The sequence below is a fragment of the Alligator sinensis genome, unplaced genomic scaffold (assembly GCF_000455745.1).
Source record: "Alligator sinensis unplaced genomic scaffold, ASM45574v1 scaffold1099_1, whole genome shotgun sequence".
Taxonomy (NCBI): domain Eukaryota; kingdom Metazoa; phylum Chordata; order Crocodylia; family Alligatoridae; genus Alligator; species Alligator sinensis.
Genome location: NW_005842903.1, coordinates 1 through 24,410, shown reverse-complemented (window position 1 = coordinate 24,410; position 24,410 = coordinate 1). Strand labels below are relative to the sequence as shown.

Sequence of the window (24,410 nt, the reverse complement as noted above, 5' to 3'; positions counted from 1 at the left end):
TTATTAACTGATTGTTGAGTTATGCATTTCAGTGGTGGATGAAGTTATTCCCACAGTCTGTGTAAACCATGATGGGATTTTTTTGACTGGAAAAGCATGAGTTACTTTTACTGAAAGCTTGTGTTCTGTTTTCTGTGGACACAGAATGGACTCTCTCCACTTCACATGGCTGCCCAGGGTGATCACGTGGAATGTGTCAAACATCTACTGCAGCACAAAGCTCCTGTTGATGATGTCACACTCGATTATCTTACAGCTCTACATGTTGCTGCACACTGTGGCCATTACCGTGTCACCAAACTACTCCTGGACAAGAGAGCAAATCCCAATGCTCGTGCTCTGGTAAACCTGTCCCATACATCTAACGCGATATGTCTGCAAATGGGAGATCTGCCTCAAAAAAGCCAACTGAAGGCCCCATTCAGCAGATTCTATTGAACCATATTGAGTGTAGTGCTTACTGCTCTGAGCAGTCCTGTGTAGGGCCAATGCTTTAAGTCCTGGTTAAAACTTAATGTAGGGCTTTTTCTTCAGTGGGACTACTCCAAGGTAGCAAGCATAGTGTTCAGTAAAAATTGTCTGCATAATTAGGTCTGGAAACTGCACAGTTCTCAGAATCACAGAATCACAGTATCGGTGATTCCATGTATTTGGCAATATGGCCTTTTGTTCTATACCATATAGTTGTGCAGTTCACATTTTTGATCATTTTAACTGAATGAAAGTGCTAGTTGGCAGGAAGATCATTCTTCTGCACATGGTAGGACTTTTAAATAAAATTAATTAGCAAATATTTTTGAGAAAGGGCAGAATATTACGGGGGTTACATTTAACACATGTATTTTTAGCAAATATTGCTATTTAAAATGTCCGTTGTTTTGGTTTTTTATTTTACTGGTGTGAAAATGAAAATATCATATATATAATTTAATTTGCTCAGTGACCTGCCCATTGTCTCCTAAACTGCCATTAAAATGTCCCATTTGGCTTTATAAATGTGTAAAGGCTTCAGAAGTTGTTAATCCTGTACTCCTACCATACACAAAACTCCCATTGACTCCAGTAAGTGTTTTGCTGATGTACTGCTGATTATGTATAGGTTGGAATTTTAAATAATGAACAAATTACTCTTGATTCAGTTATTGGAGAGTGGCAAGCACTGCAGAGTTTGAGCACCTAGGAATTACAAAGTAATTAAAGTGCTCAGCGTGGACTCTACCTTTTGCCTGTTGCACTCAGTGCCTTGCATGTATCATATGTCTCTTCCCCCAGCCTTTTGCACCCTGTGTTGTAGCCTGGAGTCCCCTTCCTTTCCTTTCCCTGCCCAGCCCTCGTCCCATGTATGCCCACTTCTCTGTTCCTGCCCTAATCTCCATGTGCCCTCTTGCATTTCATACCCTTTCTGTACCCCAAATCTCCTGTTCTTTGCCATAGCTCCTCTTCTAGATCTTCCTACCCAACAACTTCCTCTGATGCCTTATCTATCTTCCTCAATGCTCATTTCCTTCTCAGCTACACATTTTTGTTACCAGTCTTTAGTACATTTTTCTTAGTGTCCTTCACATATCCTCTATACACCCGCTTCAGTCTCCCATCTTTCTTTTATGTCTAGCTGGGCATTCCTGGATATCCTACCAGCCTTTTCATGCCTTTTCTTTATTCCTTTTTTACTCAGATTCTGCTTTTATCACACTCCAGGCTCTATCAGCTAACTTTCCTCCTTCAAATGCATCTTCTCTTTCCTCCTCAATTCTGTTTCATCCATTCATTTATTGTCCCCAAGTCTATGGTTCCTAGTCCTCTTACCATCTCTACTTCCTGTCCAGCTCTTTCCCATCTGTGCCATTCACCTCTGCCTTCTTTATAGTTAAAATGATGGTCTCTACACACTAAAAAAGATCATTTGTATATACCACCTCTCTATTGAGCCCAGAAATACTTCTGCAAAGTATACCCCATGCATTTGTTCCCCCTCTACATGCACCAAATCCTGGAAATGAAGCAATGTAGGTACGTTAAAGTGGCATGATAATAAGCCTGTCCAAGACAGAAAGTCTAAGAGTGAGTCTGGGCACAAACTCAAGGCCAGTCCAAAGTAGCAGAATTGTCTCATTTATAGGATTTGGCATACATAGGATAAGAGTGAGTAAGGGTACTGTTGGGCTCAGCACAAAAGTTCAAGCACCTCACCTCCAGAGGGCCAACAAAACGAACCTGACAAAATAAACAGAGAAGGTCTGACATTTCTGAAACACTGCAGCTTTCTATAAAATGGACCCAAGGATGTGACACAGTGGGTGAAATTTCCACAGGCACTGGTTTCTTTTTGGAGAAGTAGAAGAGTAACAATAAGCGTTCTAATGTGTAAGTTAGCTTCAGCATTAGCAATGCAGTGACTACTCTTGCTCCATAACATTCAGCATGATAAACATTATAATTCATTAGAAATAATTCATTAGAAAGCTTCTCTATCCTTCTTCAAAGAGAAGAGAACAGAATCAAATGACCAGAGAGCAATAAGCAAATGAGTCTGGGGCTTTTAGCATTTGGAGTTGCTTGTTTATAAGGACAATGTTGAGGAAAGCAGATATAACCATAGGGATGCTGGAGGCAAGGCATCTCTGTACATTTTACTTTGGGAGCACCTGAAGAAATGTTATCTAATAGTTCAAATGTGTTTGCAGATAGGCAAAGCGGAGAACTCTAGGACAGCTGATCAATCCCTGCTAGAAGTACTGACAAACTTTTGATGAGATGAATCTATGGTTTGTTCTTTAAGGCTAAAACATGAAACTGTCTGGATTAATTAGTTAATTACTATTATTTTAAAAATATTTTCATAAAAGGAAAAATCATGACTAATTCATTTTCAGACAGATGTTCTTGAAGCAATTAGTTAATGTTTGTTAAATTCTCTGAAGATATAAACATATGTTCCTAGGTTTTGTGATGATTATGCATTTAAAGCATGTTAATGTCAACCTATAGGTAACATTTGTGTTAATAGATGCTAATAAGGGAGTATAACAGCTGCTATCTCTGTTTCTTTATAAGCTAAGATTTCATCGGCATTAACTAGCTTTACTTCTTGTTCAGTGTCAGCAATTCTTATCTCTATCATTAAAACAAATTGTGACAGTCTAACATTGTCTTAAAAATTGTGTTTTTCAAGAAGTGTATACTGAAGATTGGGTTCTCTAAGTCTTCCTACCTCTTGTTGCTCTGCTGATGACCCAATCCAGCACCTATCAGTATTCAACAAAGAACTTGAGCCTCTGCTTTAACCTCATTGAATTGAATGGCAATTTTTTTGAAGTTGAGGATGTGCTTAAATACTTAATCAAATAGTAATGCACCAAAACACAAAAAGAAATGCTTTGTTGAATACCTGGGCCTCTTTATGTTACTACCATGAGTATTTCCATTGAAGTGAATAATAATAGTAAGGGAATAGGACAGAGTTAAGTGTTGTTTAAGCTGCCTCATAGGCATGCATGTATACAAATACCAACAAGTATATTAGCTACCATGCATTAATATAAGCTGATATATGGACAGCTACATTTTGATGATATAGATATGGATAATATAGACTGATATATGGATAAATATAGAAGGTTGAAAGTCTTTTTTTATAGAAATAGAAATTTTACTGGAGGAAAAATGGTCAGTAAAGGGTAAGGCTTCTACGTTTGTTATGAAAGATGTGAAACATTTTCAAAGGTGTCACCTTCATCTCTTGATGTCACCTTCATATACGCCTTTTTCCTCTAGTCGGTAGTAGGTATAATATTTTTGCAACATGCTTTCTGTTACAATATTGACAGTCAGAATGAGAATGCCCATGATTAGTTTTCCATTTTTTCCCCAGTATGGAAACTGAGGAGTGGGGGTTACTAAGACTATAGCAGCCCACATAATGCTATTGCTTAGTCTTTTCACCACTGTCCTGTAACAGCTGTGTCTGAGGAACAGTGGGATCAGATATTCTAACGCTTCTGCTTGCGGTACACCAGCATGATGCTGTGTGGGAACTGCAGCTGCATGTTTTTAACTAACATGATTGTCTTTTGCACAGAATGGTTTTACTCCACTGCACATTGCCTGCAAGAAAAACCGCATCAAAGTCATGGAACTCCTGGTGAAATATGGGGCTTCAATCCAGGCAATAACAGAGGTAGAAAAGTATTTTGTCTCCTCCAGAAACATACCTTCTTTCTCTTTCTTTCTGTTAAAAATGTCTTCCTCTTTCTTATATCATTTGCACGTACATTGTATTAAAATGAAGAAGCCCAATCCCCCTCCCCCCTGTGCAGAGGAGTAAAACTGCTGTTGCTTTGTTTCGCAGTCTGGCCTCACACCAATACATGTGGCTGCATTTATGGGCCACTTGAACATAGTCCTCCTTCTGCTGCAGAATGGAGCCTCTCCAGATGTCACTAACATTGTGAGTATGGCTTGGACTAGAATAATCACTGTGCCAGCTCCCACAGCAAGCGGCTGAGCTGCCATGCAACCCAACCAAAGGTCACATTTTAGTGTTTAGAGTATTACTGAATGAAATTCTGTGACATCCTCCTATGTGTGTCAAAAGTTTGTGAAAGGGAAAAGCTGGTTAGGGAACAGGCTCAATAATTCTTTTGTGGTATTATAGCTTTAGCATGTTTCTCAACAGCACTTGCACTGGTAAACGGTTTCCTTTGAAAAGGGATCTTATCAGGGTTATTGGAGCACTGGATGGAAGAGTTTTCCTTTTGGTTCTGAATGCTGCAAAAGGCCCAAAGTAAATAGATAGTTATCGTAACTTCAGTGAAGTTGTGCCATTAAATAGACAAAGAGCTTATAAAGATTTAAACTTACTCTCCTAAATTTTTTAAGTAAAAACTGTTCCTTTAAAGGGAACTGGTCCTTTATTAAGAATGGATGTAATTTCTTCAGAAAATTTCTTTTTTTTTTTTTTTTAAGTATAGGAAATGTGACCTTTGGAAGGTAACACTAAATGCAGGTCCTGACTTGCCATGGAAGTTAGTGTTTGCATATCAAACATCCCGTTACCCAGGAATAAATCAGATCATGATGGTTTCCTGGGTTTCTGTTACATGGATATCTTATTGTTTGTTTGAGTCTTTTAATATAGATAAATGTTAACTTGTTCTTCTGTTCTTTTCCCATAAGTAATATTTTAAATATAAAGAGAAATGTCCCATAACATTAATTCATATGCACCTAGCTGGCCAAGCTTTTTTCTTCTAGAAAAACAAACCAGTCTGGGGGATCCAGTGACAATTTTTTTTGTTATTTGAGTAGAGACAAATTTTGTTCATGTTCATTGTTCAAAAATGGTCACTGCTTTTGTACTTTCACTGTGAAAGTGATATTTAGTTAGTTACAGTATCAATAGTAAAGTACCAAGTAATGTTGTGAAGGAAACTAAGTCGAGAAAGGAGTAAAGTTGATAATGCAGATATTTTACATAGTTTAATGCCAAATTTAACACTTTACAATTATCTGTGCTAGGTCGTTGTCTCAGCTTCTCATTTTGTAAGCTAAGCGCTCCTAGTTGAATCACCAATTATCTTCAAATTACTAAATTATACTACTTATTAAAGTATTAATTTTACAAATTGCTGCAAGCATAGGATTGATAGAAATTCATCCTTAATAGAATGAAAATTAAATGTTTATTCACATTTGTAAACAGGACATTCAGCAGATAATAGCAAGATACATGACCAAGTTCCACATTCAAGTCCCTCAGTAAAAGGATTGCAAGATTTTTTTTTTCATTGTTCATTTACTAACCACAGCTGCTGATCTGATGTAGATTTCAAAATGAGCTTAATTAAATCAACTCCCAGTGAGAAGGGTTTGATGAAGTCCTAAGCTGTGGTAGATTTGAGTTACTTTTTTCACTCTCCCGGTAAGCAACAAAAACTCATAGTATGTGATCAAGTGGTGGAGACTCAGTTTCTAAGTGAGAGGGAGGGAAAGCCTGTGCTAGAAAAATTATATAGCTTAGTTAGATAGGGTCTCAGTGGTAAAAACTCTGGGCTCACAAAAGGTAGCTATCCATAGAGCAGAAACAGGGGCTTCCTCTTTATATAAGCAGCTGGCAAATAAGGTACTCGGTCACCAAAAAGCATTCACATGAGGAAAAATGTTGGGCTGCTATCTGTCCTGCTGTGTTATCAAAATAGAGAAGGCAAAGAATCTTCTTGTTGCAATATGGCAGTGTCTGGCATAGCAGGCTCAGACATTGTCTGAGCAGGGACTCCCATGGTCTATTGTATGAAATTGTCCTTCAAGAAGGTGTTGCACTGTGAAATTAAGCCATCCTTTCCATCATTTGGGGCTATTATGCTTTAAAGTTCCTGTGTAAATATAGAGAAAGAAAGTAAATATTCATTACTTTTTTGCTTTGTTACCCTCCTCCTTGTGTTATATAATTCTCAAACTTCCTAAGTGTTATATGCCCATCTCAAATTCTGCCGGCTATAAGGCATGATTAAATAAGTTTCATTGCACAGCCTGCAGATAAAACCATGCTGGTGACCGCAGGTTTTGAACACTCTCCACATATTGGCTCAGTCTTGCGCAAACATTGCAAAGCCTGTCTGAAGCTGCCAGCTTTACACAGTATGCAGGAAGAGACCATCTGGAATAACGTCCCCTTCCATCTTGAGGCGCATGTGTTCGGCAGTCTCTTGAGGATCAGGATGCTCTTATCCCCCTGCTTATTTTGAGGCGTACCACAAGCTGAAAGCACCATTATGGGGAAAGCCAGTGAATACTTGTGATTAGGAGGGGCTGTCATGCACAGTTCCATTTAAAATAATTTTGAGCTGAATATTCTCTGGCTGCATTGCTGGAGCATAGTATGGCATTGTTAACCTTTTTTATTTTTTGGTAAGACTCTGAGTGTGAAATTCTGACTGCACTGAAGTCACAGTAAGCTCCCGTTATCTACAAGAGAATCAGGATTTCACCCTTAGGCAATGTTATTTTTGTAATCACTGCAGCAGTAAGTGATACACAGCCTAACCCTCACAAGACGTATGTACTTGTGCTTCTGAATCTGTTATAGAGCCTGAATCACCAGATCAGCTCTATTTGAAGTCAATAGAATTTACACAAGCTGAAAATTACTTGCTTAAGATGTTAAAATCTTTGCTTTTTTGCAGCGTGGGGAAACTGCACTGCACATGGCTGCGCGTGCTGGGCAAGTGGAAGTGGTCCGCTGCCTCCTGAGAAATGGTGCCCTTGTCGATGCCCGAGCCAGGGTAGGTGTTCTAGTGCAGTTTATTCTACCTTCTCTTTTACTTAAAACACAATGAAATAAGCAAGTATAATAAGGAGAGAGGGTTTTTTCCTTGCAGCAATAGCGCCCCACCCCCCCCCCGAGCTGATGCATAATTATCTGATTTCTGGATGCAAAGCCAAATAGTTTTCAGTATAATCCTGTAATATAACTTGCTTACCTGTATTATTTGATCCTTCCAAATAGAGCAGATCTGATTTAGAAACGGAGTGGCTGGGTTCTAACTCAGTAGCAGGGTATCCAGCTTAAACATGACAGTATCATTACGCACACAGCCCCTTGTGTTTCTAGGCCTCTTTCTCCTCCAAGCACCATTGGATTCTATGTCAAGAGCTGTTGTTTATTATGGTTAAATAGCAATTTCTTTGGCAAATGCTTTCCATGTGATTCTGTGACTGTAATACTGATTTTTAAATGGTGATTGTTCACACAAATCACAGTAGAAGCTTTAAAGAAAGGCAAGATTGAGGAAATTCCAAAACGTCAAGGGGAATACTTTCTCTTTTGGAGTACAAAGGAGCATTTCTGTATTGGTTACTGTTTGGTCAGCTCTGTCACAGAGTTATAACAGGCATCTCCAGGCACTGGCCAGTGGCTGTACCAGAAATTTTCCTACCACCTTTATGAAAAAGTGGATTTCAGAAAAAAAAAAATCAATACATGACAATGGAAAGGTCGTTAAGGTTCTGCAAAGATGCACTATAAAATGTACATGCAGTTTGAACCTGAAATGTGACACAGTTCTTAGAAATTTTTCTGTAAGAGGGAGGGTTCCACTATCAGGCTGAGGATTTAAGTTATGCTTCCTCTGCTCACATGCTGGATCCAGATCTATTGATGTACCGCATGCAAGCATATCATTGTAGTGCCTCTGGGATTATTACATATCAAAGGGCTTTTTTTCCATGACAGTAATCAATTAAGGGGTTGTATGTAATCAGCCTGAATTTAAATATGCACTTGATATGCCAGGCCAGATAAAGAAAGAAAATGAGCACAAATGCAGAATAGTTAGAAATTACCTCCAGAGTGCCAGCTTAAGAAACTAATGGGACTACATGTCAAGTAAGATACTACCAAATATGGATAAGGATGTCATAAAGTAGGAATGCAAAGAAAGCTGAGTAGTGCCATGGTGCAAGCAATCTGCATTCGGATTTAAAGATGAAAAGAGAAACAATCTTTTTCCCTGAGCTTCTTCCCTTTAGTTATAATAGCAGATTGGTTAAGATGCATACCGGTACCGAGCATTCCCCGAGGTTCTGTTTTAAAAATAAATAAATAAATGTGTAGAAACAACTACTAGAATCACTTGTAATATGGGATACAGGCAGATTCTACCTTCACTAATTATTAACTTGACTTGAGTTGTAGGAGGAACAGACTCCACTGCATATTGCCTCTCGCTTGGGTAAAACAGAGATTGTCCAACTGCTGCTACAGCACATGGCTCATCCTGATGCAGCAACCACGAATGGATATACCCCACTGCACATTTCTGCTAGAGAGGGGCAAGTTGATGTAGCCTCAGTTCTCTTGGAGGCAGGTGCCTTACATTCTTTGGCCACCAAGGTAAGATGCTTGTCATTGCACCGTGCTTTTCATGCAGTAGGGAAGACCTAAATGAGCTGCAGCTATCAAGTCGGGAGACAGCTGAATTGCAACAGGTGCATTTTCACTTAGAACTTGCCTTTTAACGATAATCAGGCATATTAAAGTGCTGTATAGCAAATTCACCAGACTAGCATATTTTTATGATTTTCTGAAGCTGGAGACTTTGGCTGCCATTGGATATATACTGCTGTACTTGGTAATTCATAGATTCATAGATGTTAGGGCTGGGAGGGACCTCGAAAATCATCAAGTCCAGCCCCCTGCCCCAGGGGCAGGAAGTCAGGAAGTCAGCTAGGGTCAGAGGATCCCAGCAAGATAAACATCCAAACGTTTCTTGAATGAGTCCAGAGTAGGTGCTTACACGACTTCTGGAGGGAGTCTAAGACCAATTAAATGGTCTTAACAAATATATAAGTATTAAGTGCTTCTGACAGGGATCTTCTTCTACCTATAGCATTAAAGTAAGAATATTTTTTCATCTATTAACTTTTTTATTCAATGAAAAATGTGAATTTGGTGATACTGAAGAATTTCAGAAATTCATTTCTGTTTCATCAAAAATCCAAAACCAATATTGTTATTAATTTTTTATTTTTTATTTCTATAATTTTATGTATTCTATATGAAATATTCTTATTTTTTACAACAAGCTTTTATTGAGAATTTTTTCAATTATATTTGGCAGAAGACAAGACAAGGTAGTGTATGAGAGACTAACTGATTCAGAGGAGCATAAGCATTTATAGGCAGCAGCCTGTTTCATCAGATGTTGTGAACAACTCATGGACTATTTATCTATTGCCTATCATAAAATAATAGAAAATTAGGGTTGGAAGGACCTCAAGGGTTGGAAGGGATTTAGTCCAGCCCCCTGCTCAAAACAGGACCATCCCCAGCTAAATCATCCCAGCCAAGGCTTTCTCCAGCCAGATCTTAAACACCTCCAAGGATGGAGAGTCTATAACCTCCCTGGGTATCCTGTTCTAGTGCTTTACTACCCTCCTAGTGAGAACTCTTTTCCTAATATCTAACCTAAACTTCCCTTGCTGCAACTTGAGACTGCCAGGCACCTATACACATGCATCAAGGCTGCTCTGACCCACTGTAATTACAGTGCGTTGGAGCAGACTCAGTTAATTGAGGCTGCTAGAGTGTTGTAATGAACATGCTCCAGCAGACTCCAGTTTCATGTGTATCAGTGCCCCCTTGCTGAAAAATGGCAGTGGGGGGTGCTTTAACTAAAACTCGTTTGATGAGCTTTAGTTAAAGCACCCCCAGCACCATTTTTCACTGCAAGGACACTGATACACGTGATGATCCAGGCGCTTTACTTGTAGCTGCTCTCGGAACTCTAATTAAAGCACCCTCCCCTTCCTCCTGGAGCACATGTATAAACACCCATAGTTCCTTGTTCTGTTATCTGCCACCACTGAGAGCAGTCTAGCTCCATCCTCTTTGGAACTACCATTGGTGAATTCATGGTGGTTGTTCCTAATCACCTTCCCCTCCAAATGCTTAGGAATAGATTCCTTGAGGACTGTAGTTTGTAGTTTCCTGGATCCTCTTTCTTCCTTTTCTTAAAGATGGGCACTATATTAGCCCTTTTCCAATGGTCTGGAACCTCTCCTGATTAATTGCCATGAGTTTTCAAAGATAATGGCCAGTGGTTCTGCAATTGCATTGGCCAGTTCACATTGGCCAACTATGAAAGCTTATTTTTCTCTGTACCTGTTAGTCTCTGAGGCTCTCTCTCATTTGTGGCAGTTCTGATTGTCCTGGATTTGGATTTAGATCAAAACAGAAGCAGCACAGTCAATAAATATGATAAAAGGCTTTCACCTAGAAGAAATACAATGTCTGTTTATGGCAGGGGTGGGCAAAATGCGGCCCATGGGCCGGATGTGGCCCAGCAGCCCATTCTATCTGACCCATGGGCCCCTAAAAAATGTAGAAAATTAATATTTATCTGCCCCTGGCTGCCTGTCATGCGGGCCTCGCTGGCTTGCCAAAACTCAGTAAGCGGCCCTCCGCCTGAAATAATTGCCCGCTCCTGGTTTACAGCATAAGGTGCCACCCTGTCCTGCCTTCTACTTGACTTCAGACTAATGCAGCTAACCACCTCCTTCTCCTTATTTTGAAGTTTAAACCATATTTGTTAACAATGGATATCTTCCAGGGTAAATCAGTCTAAATCAGCAGTTCTCAAACTATAATTCATAGATTACTGGGAGTGCCTGCTGTTTTCCTTTTTTCCCAGCTGATAAATCGCATTCAAATATATTAATCTGAAATACACTAAATACTTCCCTAATTTTCCACAGAAATATTTGCTTTAGTTACTGCTGGGTTAGTTAGGTAATCCCATAGGAGATGAGACGGACCACAAGGCTACATTCTCTACTATAATGTGACCCATGCTGTGAAAAAAAATTAGGAACTCCTGCTCTAACTCTTTATAGGTGGGATTTATAGAATCTGATGACAATGAAATAAACACAGCCCACTGCTCAAATGTCAAGCAAATAAGTCAGTGTGGCTACCTAGTGATGTTTGCAGGACACCTATTGTCTGCCACTTTCTTTTCTACACCACTAAACTTTTCTTTTTTTTTTAAATATTAAGAAAAAACAATATTTGATACAGACACTATGTCTAATATTTACTGTCATCTATATTAACGTTTATCAGAAAAAGAGTTTTTTTAAAAAGGACAGCTTTCATTCCTTCTTTCACGGATGTATGCATTTACAAATATTGTCTTGATAGATCCATCTCAGTAGACACCATTTGTTTCAGCAGAGGTACAGTGGCTATATCAGAATGTACTGAACATATGTCATTTGCTGCCAGGAACAGATCAGTGTAGTGGATAAATAATTAAAAATCTGTCACCATAAAACTAAATAAAAATGCATCTGGTTAAAAGCTGATTTTTGAGCACAAATTGAATTGGAGTCTTGCTGTCCACATCATTCATATTGCTGATGGAGACTTCATACTGGATAAAATATTGACTGCTTGCCCCCATGGACATGGGGAAACATATGTCAGAGTTGATTAGTCCTGTTATTGTTTGTCAACATGAAGAAAAGTGGCTGGTGGTTATAACAGGGGTGGGTGATTACTGGGGCTGGAGGGCCACTTAGGGAGTTTTGGTGAGCTGTTGCAGCCTGGGTCAGCACCTCTGTCCCCCCCACCCTCCTGCTGTGTGAGACCAGGTCAGCACCCCCTCAGCCCATCACAGCTAATCTAAAAGTAATTCAAGTGGATTAGAAATTCTTTGGCCGTGTCCAGATGAGCACGGCCATGTGGTATGTGGTGCAGCAGACACATTTTCGGTGCCACATACCACATGCTCAGTTGGTCTCCCTGCTGGAAGGGAGCAGTGTGTGTGTGTGTGTGGGGGGGGGAGAAGGGGTGTTAACCCCTAGATATCCAGAGGTCAAAACAACCCAGAGGAAAAAAAGGTGCAGTGGTGCATGTCGGGGCAGTGTGCGCTGCTGAAAACTGGAGTCAGCTGCCAGCCAGGCTCCATGCGGCAGGATTATCTGCTGGTGCAGACCCGGGAAGCCCTCAGGGCCCCAGGTAAGGCTGCTGAGGCCAACCCCATTGGCCCCAGCCTCCACTATCCCACCTGGGGTAACTAGCTGCAAACCAGAGGGCATTTGGCATAGGTGTTCCCTGGGGGGCAGATGTGTGTGGATGTGGTCCTTAAGTGGTAGATTACTAGACTGGTCTAGGGTGCCACCCACAGTGGTTGGGCGGGATGTGTTTCCATGGAGTGACCTGGGACCCCTGGGGCAAGACATGCCTAGCTGAGTGGATAGATGGGGCTGCAGGTGGGTGGGGAGTAGCATCTGGAAGCAGGATAGGGTGGGGTGGGGACAAGGATGGGTCCAGGATCATGGGGCGGTGACTGTGTGGGGCTGGGCCTGGGGCAGAACCATGATCTGCTCTCCGCATGGCCCCACACTCTCACTGCCCTGCAATCCTGGCCTTGGCCCTGCCTGCCTGTCCTGCGTCCAGGCACTCTTCTCTGCCTGCCCCATCCCATCTGCTCCGCCAAGTGTGCTTTGCCCATGGGGGCTTATGCCAGTCTCCCTAGAAACCTGCCTGCATGCCCACTCTGTCCAGCTCCCCTGGTAGTGGGCACAGGGTGGAAAGTTCAGGGTGCCCAGGCAGTGGGACCAGAGGTAGCAACACTGGCAGTGGCAGCCAGAAGGAGCTGCTGCTGCTGGGAAGTTGAGTCCAGCCACCAAGCCCTGCTGCATACCCGGGGGCAGTGAGACTGGCTGCACGCACCAGCGGTGGCCTAGGCTGCCTCCTGTATTTGGACCAGGTAGGGCCAAGGGACCTGCTACGGGCTGGATAAAATCCCATAGCATTTTGCCCACCCCGTCTCAGAACATTCAAAGCTAAGTAGTGAAAAAAGCAATAGTAAGCAAATAATCTAAGAATGAGAATTACACACACATGTCTGTCTCTTGAAAACTTTTCAGAAGGGATTCACACCACTGCATGTGGCAGCCAAATATGGAAGTCTAGATGTGGCAAAGCTCCTCTTACAGCGTCGTGCTTCTCCTGATTCAGCTGGGAAGGTAATAATTTGGGTCCTGAAATGCAAACATCCAACACTCTTCTGGATTTTCACCATAGAATTAGGGTGGAAAATAAATGTCAAATGAAGAGGCAGTTATATTCACGTTACCAAGTTAACTTCATTTAAAACAGCCCAGGACTCGTAGTAAAGATATCTTTTATTAGACCAACAAGAGGTTTGCAAAAAAAATTCTTTATTTGCAAGCTTTCGAGCACAAACACCCTTCATTAGGCATTGGAGAAAAGATTGTAAAAGTTCTCCTGGGTAGAAATGAAAGTTCATATTTCACAGGATTTCACAGAGGAGTCAGTAGATGGAAAACTCCTTGGGGCAGTCAGTTCATAGCTGGTATGGAGTCTCTCACCTCTATGTGAGGTTTTGTGATGATGCAGATTACTTTGAAACAAAGGCAGAGGCATTGTCTCAGGTTTCAGGTGGTCACAGTTGCTTCTTGCTTGGGAAAATATAAAGATTTCATTTTAAAAAATCAGCTAAAATTTGGTATCTTCCATCTGTCAGGTATCCAGGTTGTAGCCATATTGGTCTGGAGGAAAAAGCAATCAGAACTCGTGGTAGAGATGCTATCTTTTATTAGACCAACAAGAGTTTTGCAAAAAAAATTCTTTAATTGCAAGCTTTGAGGCACAAACACCCTTCATCAGGCACTGGAGAAAAGATTGTAAAAGTTCTCCACATATTCATTGTGATGATTTTTATATACACTTGTCTATGGGGTACTTTTCAGAAAGTTTGCTCTTTTACTTGTATTACAATTAGCATATTTGTGCATGGTTATAAAGGCAAATATTTTATTCGGAATCAAAAAGTGCTTGCTCCATTAGAGAACTTGGATCATAAAACTCACAATTCAGAAATACTGAGATGAGGCCAGATATGTTTGGATTTTTTTGTATGCTGCAAACTTTTATTGTAACAGAGCTTCACTGAAGTGGAGCGTTCAGAACTTGGTTTGCGATAAGTAATAAAGCAAATGCTGGCCAGATCAATTCCATCCTCAGATGCTTGCTCCTTTTCGTTAAGCAAAATACATCCCACTAACTGTTGGCAAATTTTTTATTTCCTGTCTCAGTAAAATTTCTAATCTAAAAGTAATTCAAGTGGAATTAAATTTCATTTGGTTTATTTACTGCTAATCAGTTAACACATAGTGTATTGGCAGCCTAACGGTAGCTTAAGCCTAGCTAACAGCCTAATGCAATAACCTAAAAATGCCCTTTACAGAACGGCCTCACCCCTCTCCATGTTGCTGCTCACTATGACAACCAGAAGGTGGCGCTGCTGTTGCTGGAGAAAGGTGCCTCTCCCCATGCTACTGCGAAGGTGAGAATTCACATCCTTGACAAGTGCTGGCAACATTACATGGAGAGAAGCAGTGGAGTAACCTGAGGACTAGAAATCGATGCAGGAAAGGAGCTGAGCTTTCAAAAACGGAAGCTATAACTCATAGTTCCAGGTGTGCGGCATGTCCTCTGCTGGCCAGGGACTGGATTTACAACCGACTCCTGCTGCTTATTGAATCTATCAGATAAGCGTTAGTCTGTGGCCAGCAGGGGCAGGGAGAAAAAAATGATAGAACTGCGGCACAAAGCAGCATCAGACTATTTCTTCTCCTCTGTATGCTGCCTCCTCTCCTTGTTCTTTACAGGCAGCCAACATTTGAAAGGACAAGCCTATTTAACCCCCTGTGTTGAAAGTTTGGGATGAGATACTGATCCTTTTGCTTCAAATTAACTCCCCTGGTGGAATACTATGGTGGAGTTGATATTTTACAATAATCTACATTTTCAGGAACTTGGAAGTTCCACCGAACTCTGAATTTTGCTCCAGATACTATGTTCAAACCCATGCTATGCATCTGCTTGTGACTTTTGACCCCTGTCCCTCAGCTTGTTCTTGAAAACTATTTGTGATTTTCAGCAGAATGTAAAGTTTCTTCCATATTCAAACCACATGACCACACCTTATTACTGAACCTTAAGGACTCCTGATTATCAAATGTAATGTAATTTATTAAGAAATATATGGAAGATCGCAAGTCCATATGTGATTGTCTGAGTCACTGAGGAGACCTGACTTTATCACTCCCTTGTCTATCCTTAAAAGATCCTATTCTAGCCTTAATGATGCTGTCTTGTTGCCCGTTGCAGTTAAATGCCAAACACAAAGAACCTGATTCTCTTCTTACAGATGTGAATCAAGAGTAAATCTATTAAAGTCAGTGGAGTTACAACTAGTGTATAACTTGTATGAGGGAAAAATCTTACCTCTGAGTGGATTTTATTTATTGATGACATCCCTTTTTGAAGGTTGGATTCAGTGTAATCCAGTACATTACTGAAGACTCAAAGCATATCTACACTCTCTGAAAACAATAAACAATCACCCTACTACAGGGGTTTTCAACCTTTTTGGATCAGTGTACCTCCGGTGGTCGGACATAGGGGGTACCCCCAGTTGACAACCCCTGTCCTACTAGGTCACATTCCTTGTAACTGAATAGCAGAGGCTGTTTTTACCTTGTCTCAGTCTTGTGAATGCAGTTACATTCTTTGATGTATATGAGTCTCCAAATCCAGTTTTAGTTTTATGAGAAGTAATCTGTAAAATGACTTCTATGTTGCATAAGAATGGAAACCTTTCCTTGAAAATACATGTGCAGAAGTCTGCCTTTTATGGAGCTTATTGCAGGATATGGGGCCATATAATATTTTGGTGTTAAATGAAAGAATCTCTGAAAGGAGCTAAAAAAAAATACCTATGAGAATTTTTGGTTGGTTTAAAAATGTTCTCTATTGTGCAGCTCCTGCGATCTACTGAAACTATCCAGTGATTAAGTGGCCTTTTTCAATGTGGGGCAGGAACTGTGGTTTCTGATGTGCGGATGGGAGGACAGCAATAAAAGCCACTACAGGAAGATGTTTTTCCCCAGTTCCCTTCCAAAATCCAGATGATATAAATTTAGTCATGATTGTGTGTGCCCTAGCCCTAATTGTGTCATAGTTCTTTGGAAAGAAGATTAATTGACAAGTAGTGGGACACCATTCTCCTTGTGCCAGTGTATTCTGCTTTATTTTAGATAGTTGTTCATGAAAGAGCACCTCTTTGGGCACCTATACATATGCCCAATGCCTGCTCCGACACATGCTAATTAGCACGCGTTGCTAATTAATCAAGTCTGCTGGAACTTGCAGCCAGGGAGGCACACCATGCACCCCAAGCCGGAGAGCCCCATTAGCTGATCAGGCTTCCAGCTGCGGGGATGCACCGGGTGCTTCCAAGGCTGATCCCAGGCTCCCCTTGCACTGGCAATAAGGCATGATGGGAACTGTTGTTCAACCTCACAATCACACCTCCTGCTATGTATGTCTGGAATGGCAGGAAATGCAGTCATGTGGATTACACATCAAATCCCATTGTGCCTTTACCTGCATGTTTGGAGGGGTCCATAGTGTAACAAACAAAATGATTGCAGATTTACCCTATCCGCTGTAATTTGCCCATACTTTTCAAGTGATATAATTATTTAATTTATCTGCACGCTTACTACCAATGGGTAGCATTGAGGCAAAGAGCCTAGAAGGATTATTAAAAAAGTTATTCTTAGAAGTTTAAGAGATTATATATTTATAGAGATAATGATAAAAGCCACCATTACATAAGAGAGTATAAAAATATGAGCAATATGAACTCTTATGCGTCAGGAGATAAACAAACTATGAACTAAGAGAGGTTAAGGAAAGATTTATATATGTATAACTTGGAATCATTGTCTCTTCCATTGAAACATCTGGTACTGGCCACTGTCAAAGGCAGGATCCAATCTTAAATGCATTTAGTTTAAATCGGTTTATTGAACTTCTGTCCCAGATTTCTTTCAGATTCAAGTTAACTCACAGTCCCCCAGCATCCCAGGACCCTTGGCACCTTCCCAAAAAAACCCTCTCGCAGGGTGGGCGGGATAGCCTTGGCCCAAACTGGCTGCCCCAGCCAAGTAGGGAGGCATGCTGTAGTGCCCCTCCCCAGCTCCTGGCCTGAGCCACTGCAGGCATGTGGCTGCATTCCCGGAATGAAAACTGAATGTCTGTTCATTTGCTTATCAGTTCAATTTATGCAGCTCAGACTAATCTGCAAAACTGAATCGATTCAGCCTCGAGATTTTTGACTGTCTGTACTTGGCCCCTGTGTCAAATCTCTCTTCAGATATGGTCAGAAATGTCTGAGAAAAAATGTGCTTTCTTAGTTTTCCTTTTCAGCACACCTTCATATTTTTCCATGCCCATATTTGAAAAGTGGACATTTCCTTTTTCTTCAATAAATATTTCCTCTCTAAACTGAAAATAGGATTGCAAAGAATGAGACTGTGTTTGTCTGAGGATCAGCACTGTTCCAGATATTTCTGTGAAAGAGAATACTTTTTTCTGTCTTCTGCCTTTATACATGTTAGAAAACACTACTAACATCTGTTAACACATGGTTTTAGAATGGATACACCCCTCTCCACATTGCTGCCAAGAAGAATCAGATGCAGATAGCCACTACTCTGTTGAGCTATGGAGCAGAGACCAACATTTTGACCAAGCAGGGAGTGACCCCACTTCATCTGGCTTCTCAAGAGGGCCATGCTGACATGGTGACCCTGCTCCTGGAGAAAGGATCCAATATCCATGTAGCAACAAAGGTAATGCCCACTCACAATTAAGGATAAGCTGTTCTGGGGATTATATCCAATGATATCACCTGCAAAGTGAAATATAGAAATATAGCCAACTACTTAGAATATTAGCCTCAACTTCACATTCATGTACACATACAAAATATCAAGAGATGGGAAATATGAGGAAGCAGGGACAGGTGGGTGAAGGGCAGCAGTTGAGGGTGGCAGGGGCTGGTGGAAAGAATCACTAGCTTGGCTTGGAATCATAGCATTAACAGCTGTCCTGTGTATCCTAGGGGAGGAGCTGCAGCTGTTTTCCATGTCCAGTAGAAAATGATATAACAGCTGGCTCAAACAGAGATGTGGGTTTGACAAAGAAGAAAAGAGACAGACCAGGAATGGAGCTGTAGAGCCAACCATGATCATAGGATTGCAGTGCTGCAATCTTGTTCTGCCCTCTGGGCTGTCCCTGATATGTTGCCAAAGTGGCACAGGAAATGTGAAGCTTTAATGTAGAATGCTAGGTCCTGTGAGTTATTGGATTGATGTAGTCCTTTGAGGCATGTCATAGAATTGCAGTCCAAAGTAACAGAAAGCCTAAATCACTGGAGTACTTCTCTCCAATATATTTTGCCATCCACCCTCCTTGCTGGGATGGAAGGAACTGGTAATGTTTGGCAGAAAGTAACATGGCATTGTAAGGAGAGAAACTAATAAAATAGTCATAATGAAACCCACCTGGATCTGTTGGGTTGTCTACAAGAATGCATGCCAGTTCTTTCGTAGAAGATCACTTGGTTCCTCAGAAAAGCATGACAGGGGGCACATCTATATGTGCTGTTAATGCGAAGCAATAAACTCCAGCATAGTTTGTGATAGAGTTTATTGTTCCTGAGTGCCACGTTTACATGTGTGCCCAGGACCGTAGCATGTTGATCTGGGACAAAACAGCCCTGCCTAGAGGGAGCCTAGGGGATCAGCCTGCCAGCCTGGGGCTGCTCCAGCCTGGCTCAGTATGCTGCAGAGGGGCTGGCTGGGACAGGAAGGCAGTCCAGTGTGGGGCTAGCCAGCAGGCAACCTCTGCACTGAAGCACTCTCATGCCCCAGCCAGTCCCATCAGCATCTACACACATGCGTTGTGGTGCACTAAGTGATGTTGCCATAGGATAGTACTTGTGTTGACAAGTACTAACCTACAGACACGTTTATTAGTTCACAGTAGCCTAATAGGGCTGTACGTATAGATACTGAGACTTTATTGTGGAGCTAATTAGGCAGCTCCTCAGTAAACATCTCATGTAGACATACCCAGTAAGTCTTTAGATGATGCAGTTTCATCCAGCTGCATGATGATACAGAATATTATATTCTTAAAGTATTGTCCTTGCATTCACAGCTCTCAGGAGTGAAAACTTATTCTCTGCCTTTCTTCTAAAAAATGGGGAGTAAATTGTTTTCCCATCCTCATATTCAGTTCATAATCAGATCTTTTCCATTTCCTTGCATGTGATGCAAGGAATGTGTGTTAAGCCTAACATTAGCTCTTATTTTAGGGTTGCCTTAACTTTCTCATGGGGCATTTCCTTTATTCTGACTCCTACCTCTAGCAATTAAATCTTTTTTCTCGCAGTTCAGGAAGGAGGCATATCTCCCAAGAGAGGAGGCCATCACATTCACTGGAGGCATTATAATGTAAAGTCCAGATCTTGTAATTGTAGTCTGAAAACATGTATCTGCAGTGACAATGGCATTTCATTATGGTGAGCTGTTTGTCAGTTTTCTGTGGATAGAGTTCCTGGTTAAATATCTATATTTTTAAATTATAGACAGGATCACCCAATGAAGGATTCAAAAGTCTTTTTGCCTTTCTACTAGGGTAACATTACAGTTCTCTTTGCCTTTCTGTTGTAGACTGGACTGACATCTTTACACCTTGCTGCACAGGAGGATAAAGTGAATGTAGCTGATATACTGACAAAGCAGGGAGCAAACCAGGATGCTCAGACAAAGGTAAACCATAAAAAGAAAGCTTCTTCCCAGGTTATCTTTATACAGGAACAGTACACTGAGACTACGGGTTTACTCTTTGTGTTTTGTGTTTTTGTTTGTTTTGTTTTAGCTGGGTTACACTCCTTTAATTGTAGCTTGTCACTATGGAAACATCAAGATGGTGAATTTCCTTCTCAAGCAGGGAGCCAATGTCAACGCTAAAACAAAGGTAACGGATTTTTCATCACTTTTTTTTTTTAACTTGTTTTGGTGAATTTCCTTCTTGTTAAAAAAAAAACACAAAAAAACCCCCAAAAAACCAAAAAACAACCCTCAGATACTAAGACACAAGCACTACTATTCCCCTCTCCTTGGGAAATTTTGCACTAGTTATGCATAGAAGGTGTTGACATCTGATGATATGTGGCTGTGGTAGAATGAGCTGTCTCTGCACTCCTTTGGGGTGTGTTATTCATTAAAACAAGTCAGATCAATTAACTGCGTTTGTGTGTCGGTGCCTGCACATTTGTGACTGTATGTGAAAGGGGATCTGCTTTGTTTTATTTTTCTTTAACTTTTACTTATCCCAAGCCCCCGTAAGCTTACGTCTGGCTGACTCTCATGAGTTTTACATCTGTGTAATCAATAGGGCTGTGAGAAACTTTGGTCCCTGATTTGATTTGGCGGAGATCCGGTGTGATTTGGTGGCTGAATCTCCGAATCCAAATCGAATCAGAGGACCCTTTAATTTCTCTAAATCAAATTGGAACCCTCTGAATCGATACGGAGAGATTCAGAAAGATTTGGAGATTTGGACATAGAGACAGCTTTAAATACATACCTCAGGGTACCAGGCGGCTTGTGCATTCTGTGATGCTTGGGTGTATGGAGTGTCCCACAGAAGTATGGGGGGCTCCCCAGCACGCTTGGCACAAGACCCAGAAGTGGACCAGAAGCACTTCCGGTCCGCTTCTGGGTCCACTGAAGAGTGCACAGGTGGCCCCCCCATGCACCCTGTCTCGGTGACTGGTGCCTCCTGGGTCTGGGGGGGAACCCATGGTCCCCCTGCAGCCAGTCACTGAGCCAGGAGGGCATGGGGGGGCCCACTTCCAGGTTCACCAGCGAGCATGTGGAGGCCTTCCCCCCCCACACTCCTGTGGGACGCACCATGCACCCCAGCATCACAGCATTCACAAGCCAGGCTTGGTACCTCAAGGTATGTAGAAAAAACTTTTAAAGCTGTGTCTTTTTACCAAATTGCTGATTCTGTGAATCAGCATCCAATCTTCAGATTCGGATTCAGCCAAATCGAATCATGGACAGTGACCCGGATCAACAAATCAAATCACTGTCCCTGATTCAGGCAGAATCCAAATCGAATAGGGCCCACTTCGTACACCCCTAGTAATCAACTGACTTCAAACGAGCTACTTCTAATACACACCAGTATGAGTGAGACCAGAACAAGGCCCTATAAGATGTGCTCTAATGTTGAGAACTCTGAAGCTCCTGAGAATATGCAACTACTGTGCCCACAAATTCATGCTGTGTCACACATGTCATCATGTCACTTGCATCAGGAGAGGACCCTGGTGCTCTAGGCCTTACTTCAGACTGGAGTCTTGTCAATAGCCTATTCTTGCCATTTGGTGTAGTAATATACTTACATGGCTTCCTTTTGGGGTCAGTGATGTTCACTTGAGGGCTCCAATGGCACATGTGATATTTTTGAGTTCTGGTCAAAACCACAAAACTACTTGTGGTTTTGCGAATCCTTGATCGTTCCTGCTGACTCGTCTGTCTCCAGCTGCTCACACGTACCCTGGATTCACTCCTCAGACAGGTGTTGCAGCTAAAAACAATGCCAGTGGCAATAGCAATACACAAAAACCCACATTGGTAGACATACAGTTAGAGCATTTCCAGTGTGGTTACTCACAATTGCTGGTACAAACCATATAGGTCTTTAAAAGAACTGGAAAAAACACTTGTAACACCCCAAAAAAAGAAGGACCTAATAATCCACATTAAAAGCAGACTGTGATAAGTTATCAAAATGGCTAACAACATGACAGCTTCTAGCACTCCCACCTGCAATGTAAAGAGATGAGTATTTGCCTCTTACCTGCTAGGTATCATCATAGGTAGGGACCACTGGAATTCATAATGGAAGTATACTGTGTGGCAGCTCCTTTAATCTTGCAGTTTCCTCTCCATGCCCTCCTCCCACTGATGGGTGGAGGGGCCGTGTTGGCCCCGCCATGCACTCCTTGCTTCTGATGGCTGGGAGATGAAAATTACAGTTTTAAATATGCAGCAAGTAGCCCCTTCACCAATCAGCAGCAGGAGGCAAAAACCATGGCCTATTTAAAACCGCAGTTTTCACCTCCCCACTGATCAGGGTCGTGCGGCAGGGCCCCTTCACCAATCAGCAGCAGGAGGCAAAAACCATGGCCTATTTAAAACCGCAGTTTTCACCTCCCCACTGATCAGGGTCGTGCGGCAGGGCCCCTTCACCAATCAGTGGCAGGGAGTGGGGGAGGGATGGATGGATGGACGGAGGCAGATGGGGGAAACTGCAAGATTAAAGGAGCTGCCGCACAGTGCAGTTCCGGCACAAATTCCAGTGGTCCCTAATCAGAGATCTCAATGGGGCTCATTGGCTCAGCTTGTGGTGTCACTTACCCTGATTATACCATTTGTCTAGAATAAACATAGTCAATTTGTCTTGAATAAAAAGAGACTAATTGGAATCAGAATCTGACCCCTTGCCTTTCCAATAACTCATGTCTAAGAAAACCTTAAAAAGCCTAACAGTGGAGCCACTTAACTCCTGGCTAGAGTCACAGCAGACCTGTTAATAATAGCTGGACAGCACGCTGTTGTGGTTCCTTCCTGAGATGGAGAGAGCTTTCAGGATGTTGGGTGGCATGTCCAGTGAAAAAATGATGTGGCTGGACTGAATCCTATGAGATTGGGCTGATATTTAAGTAATGGCTGTTGCCAATATGAAACACCATGACCTCTAGTAAACCCTTATTCTATATCATCATTGTTATATGCATGTGTATCCTAAATAGCAGACGGCTTACTAAAGTACCAAGAATTATTGTCTCCCATCCAGCCACAGAAGAGATACACGCAATAGTTTGAGGTACACACCAAAGTCCAAAAGATTAGTCTGAGACCCCTAAGGCTTTCACATATAAATGGTCAGATGAAATCAATTTGGTGTTTTCTCCCAGTTTTATTCTCTGTCCTCATTCAAAGCCAATTGCAGATAATTTTGGAAATGAACTGCCTGACTGGATTCATACAATACTAGCTCAGATCAGCAAGCTGAAGATGAGACTGGTTATGTTTCTGTATTGTGTAACATCAGAATGGATCAGTGGAGCAGATGAATACTCAGAATTAAAGGATGTTTTCTGAAGACCATGCAAATATTTTTCATTGCTTCTGTGGCATAGCTGGACCTGCTCTAGACAAATCCAAGAGGAACTAAACCAACATATCTAGTAGAATTAAACAGTTGACTTCTGTAAGAATAAATGGACTTAATCAGTATAAATTAAATTGCATACAAAATTGTCCCAAATGCTGTTAAAGGCAGACTCCTTACGTACCTTAAAAATGGCCTTGCTTTTCTCGTGATTCACTCTCCAGCCTTGGACATGGCTTCTCTGTTCCTTGTTACATATGTGAAACCAAGATGCCAATGCCCACCTTTGAAGATCGTTAGTCTTGTTAGATACTCTACAGTTCAAAATATTGTGAATATTTATGGCTTCAGTAAGTAATAGAAGGACTAGATAAGACTATGGCCATGTGTAGACGAAACAAGGGGTGTGTGTGCATGACACTTTAAAGTGGGCTAAATGCTTTTGCACCACTTTAATGGTGTCGATGTTTGCACGCCTCGGCGGAGTATTGCGCATTAATTCCAGCCGCTGTAGGAAATTCGGTGGCATAATGCACCTTAAATGACTTGGGGCACAGCAAACTAAAACTCCTTTGAGGAGTTTGCTGCCCCTACAGCTGTGAAGCAAAGCGCCAGGCTCTGTGCAGCTCCATGGCTCTGCAGGAAGCCCTGCCTAACAGCAGCCCGGGGAAGCAGCTCCACCCAAGAAAAGCAGCGAGCCTGATCTTTTTTTTTCTTCCTCCCCTGAAGCCTGCCTGCCTTCCTGAGCTGTGCGGGGGCCTGGTGCTTCCCT

The 24,410-nt window shown here is 41.7% G+C and overlaps 1 protein-coding gene across 1 annotated transcript in view; it reads left to right on the top strand.

Annotated features, from left to right (window-relative positions):
* The window catches only part of LOC102378565 (ankyrin-2-like), a gene marked incomplete at its 3' end in the record, with an annotated part of 143,923 nt that extends 123,498 nt beyond the window's left edge, over nucleotides 1–20,425 (top strand). The window contains exons 10-19 of the mRNA XM_025192212.1: nucleotides 145–342; nucleotides 4,079–4,177; nucleotides 4,349–4,447; nucleotides 7,182–7,280; nucleotides 8,693–8,890; nucleotides 13,432–13,530; nucleotides 14,775–14,873; nucleotides 18,034–18,231; nucleotides 20,119–20,217; nucleotides 20,327–20,425. Coding sequence (XP_025047997.1) covers nucleotides 145–342; nucleotides 4,079–4,177; nucleotides 4,349–4,447; nucleotides 7,182–7,280; nucleotides 8,693–8,890; nucleotides 13,432–13,530; nucleotides 14,775–14,873; nucleotides 18,034–18,231; nucleotides 20,119–20,217; nucleotides 20,327–20,425 — 1,287 coding nt within the window. The remainder of the gene's footprint in view (nucleotides 1–144; nucleotides 343–4,078; nucleotides 4,178–4,348; nucleotides 4,448–7,181; nucleotides 7,281–8,692; nucleotides 8,891–13,431; nucleotides 13,531–14,774; nucleotides 14,874–18,033; nucleotides 18,232–20,118; nucleotides 20,218–20,326) is intronic.
* Between the last annotated feature and the right edge of the window lie 3,985 nt (nucleotides 20,426–24,410).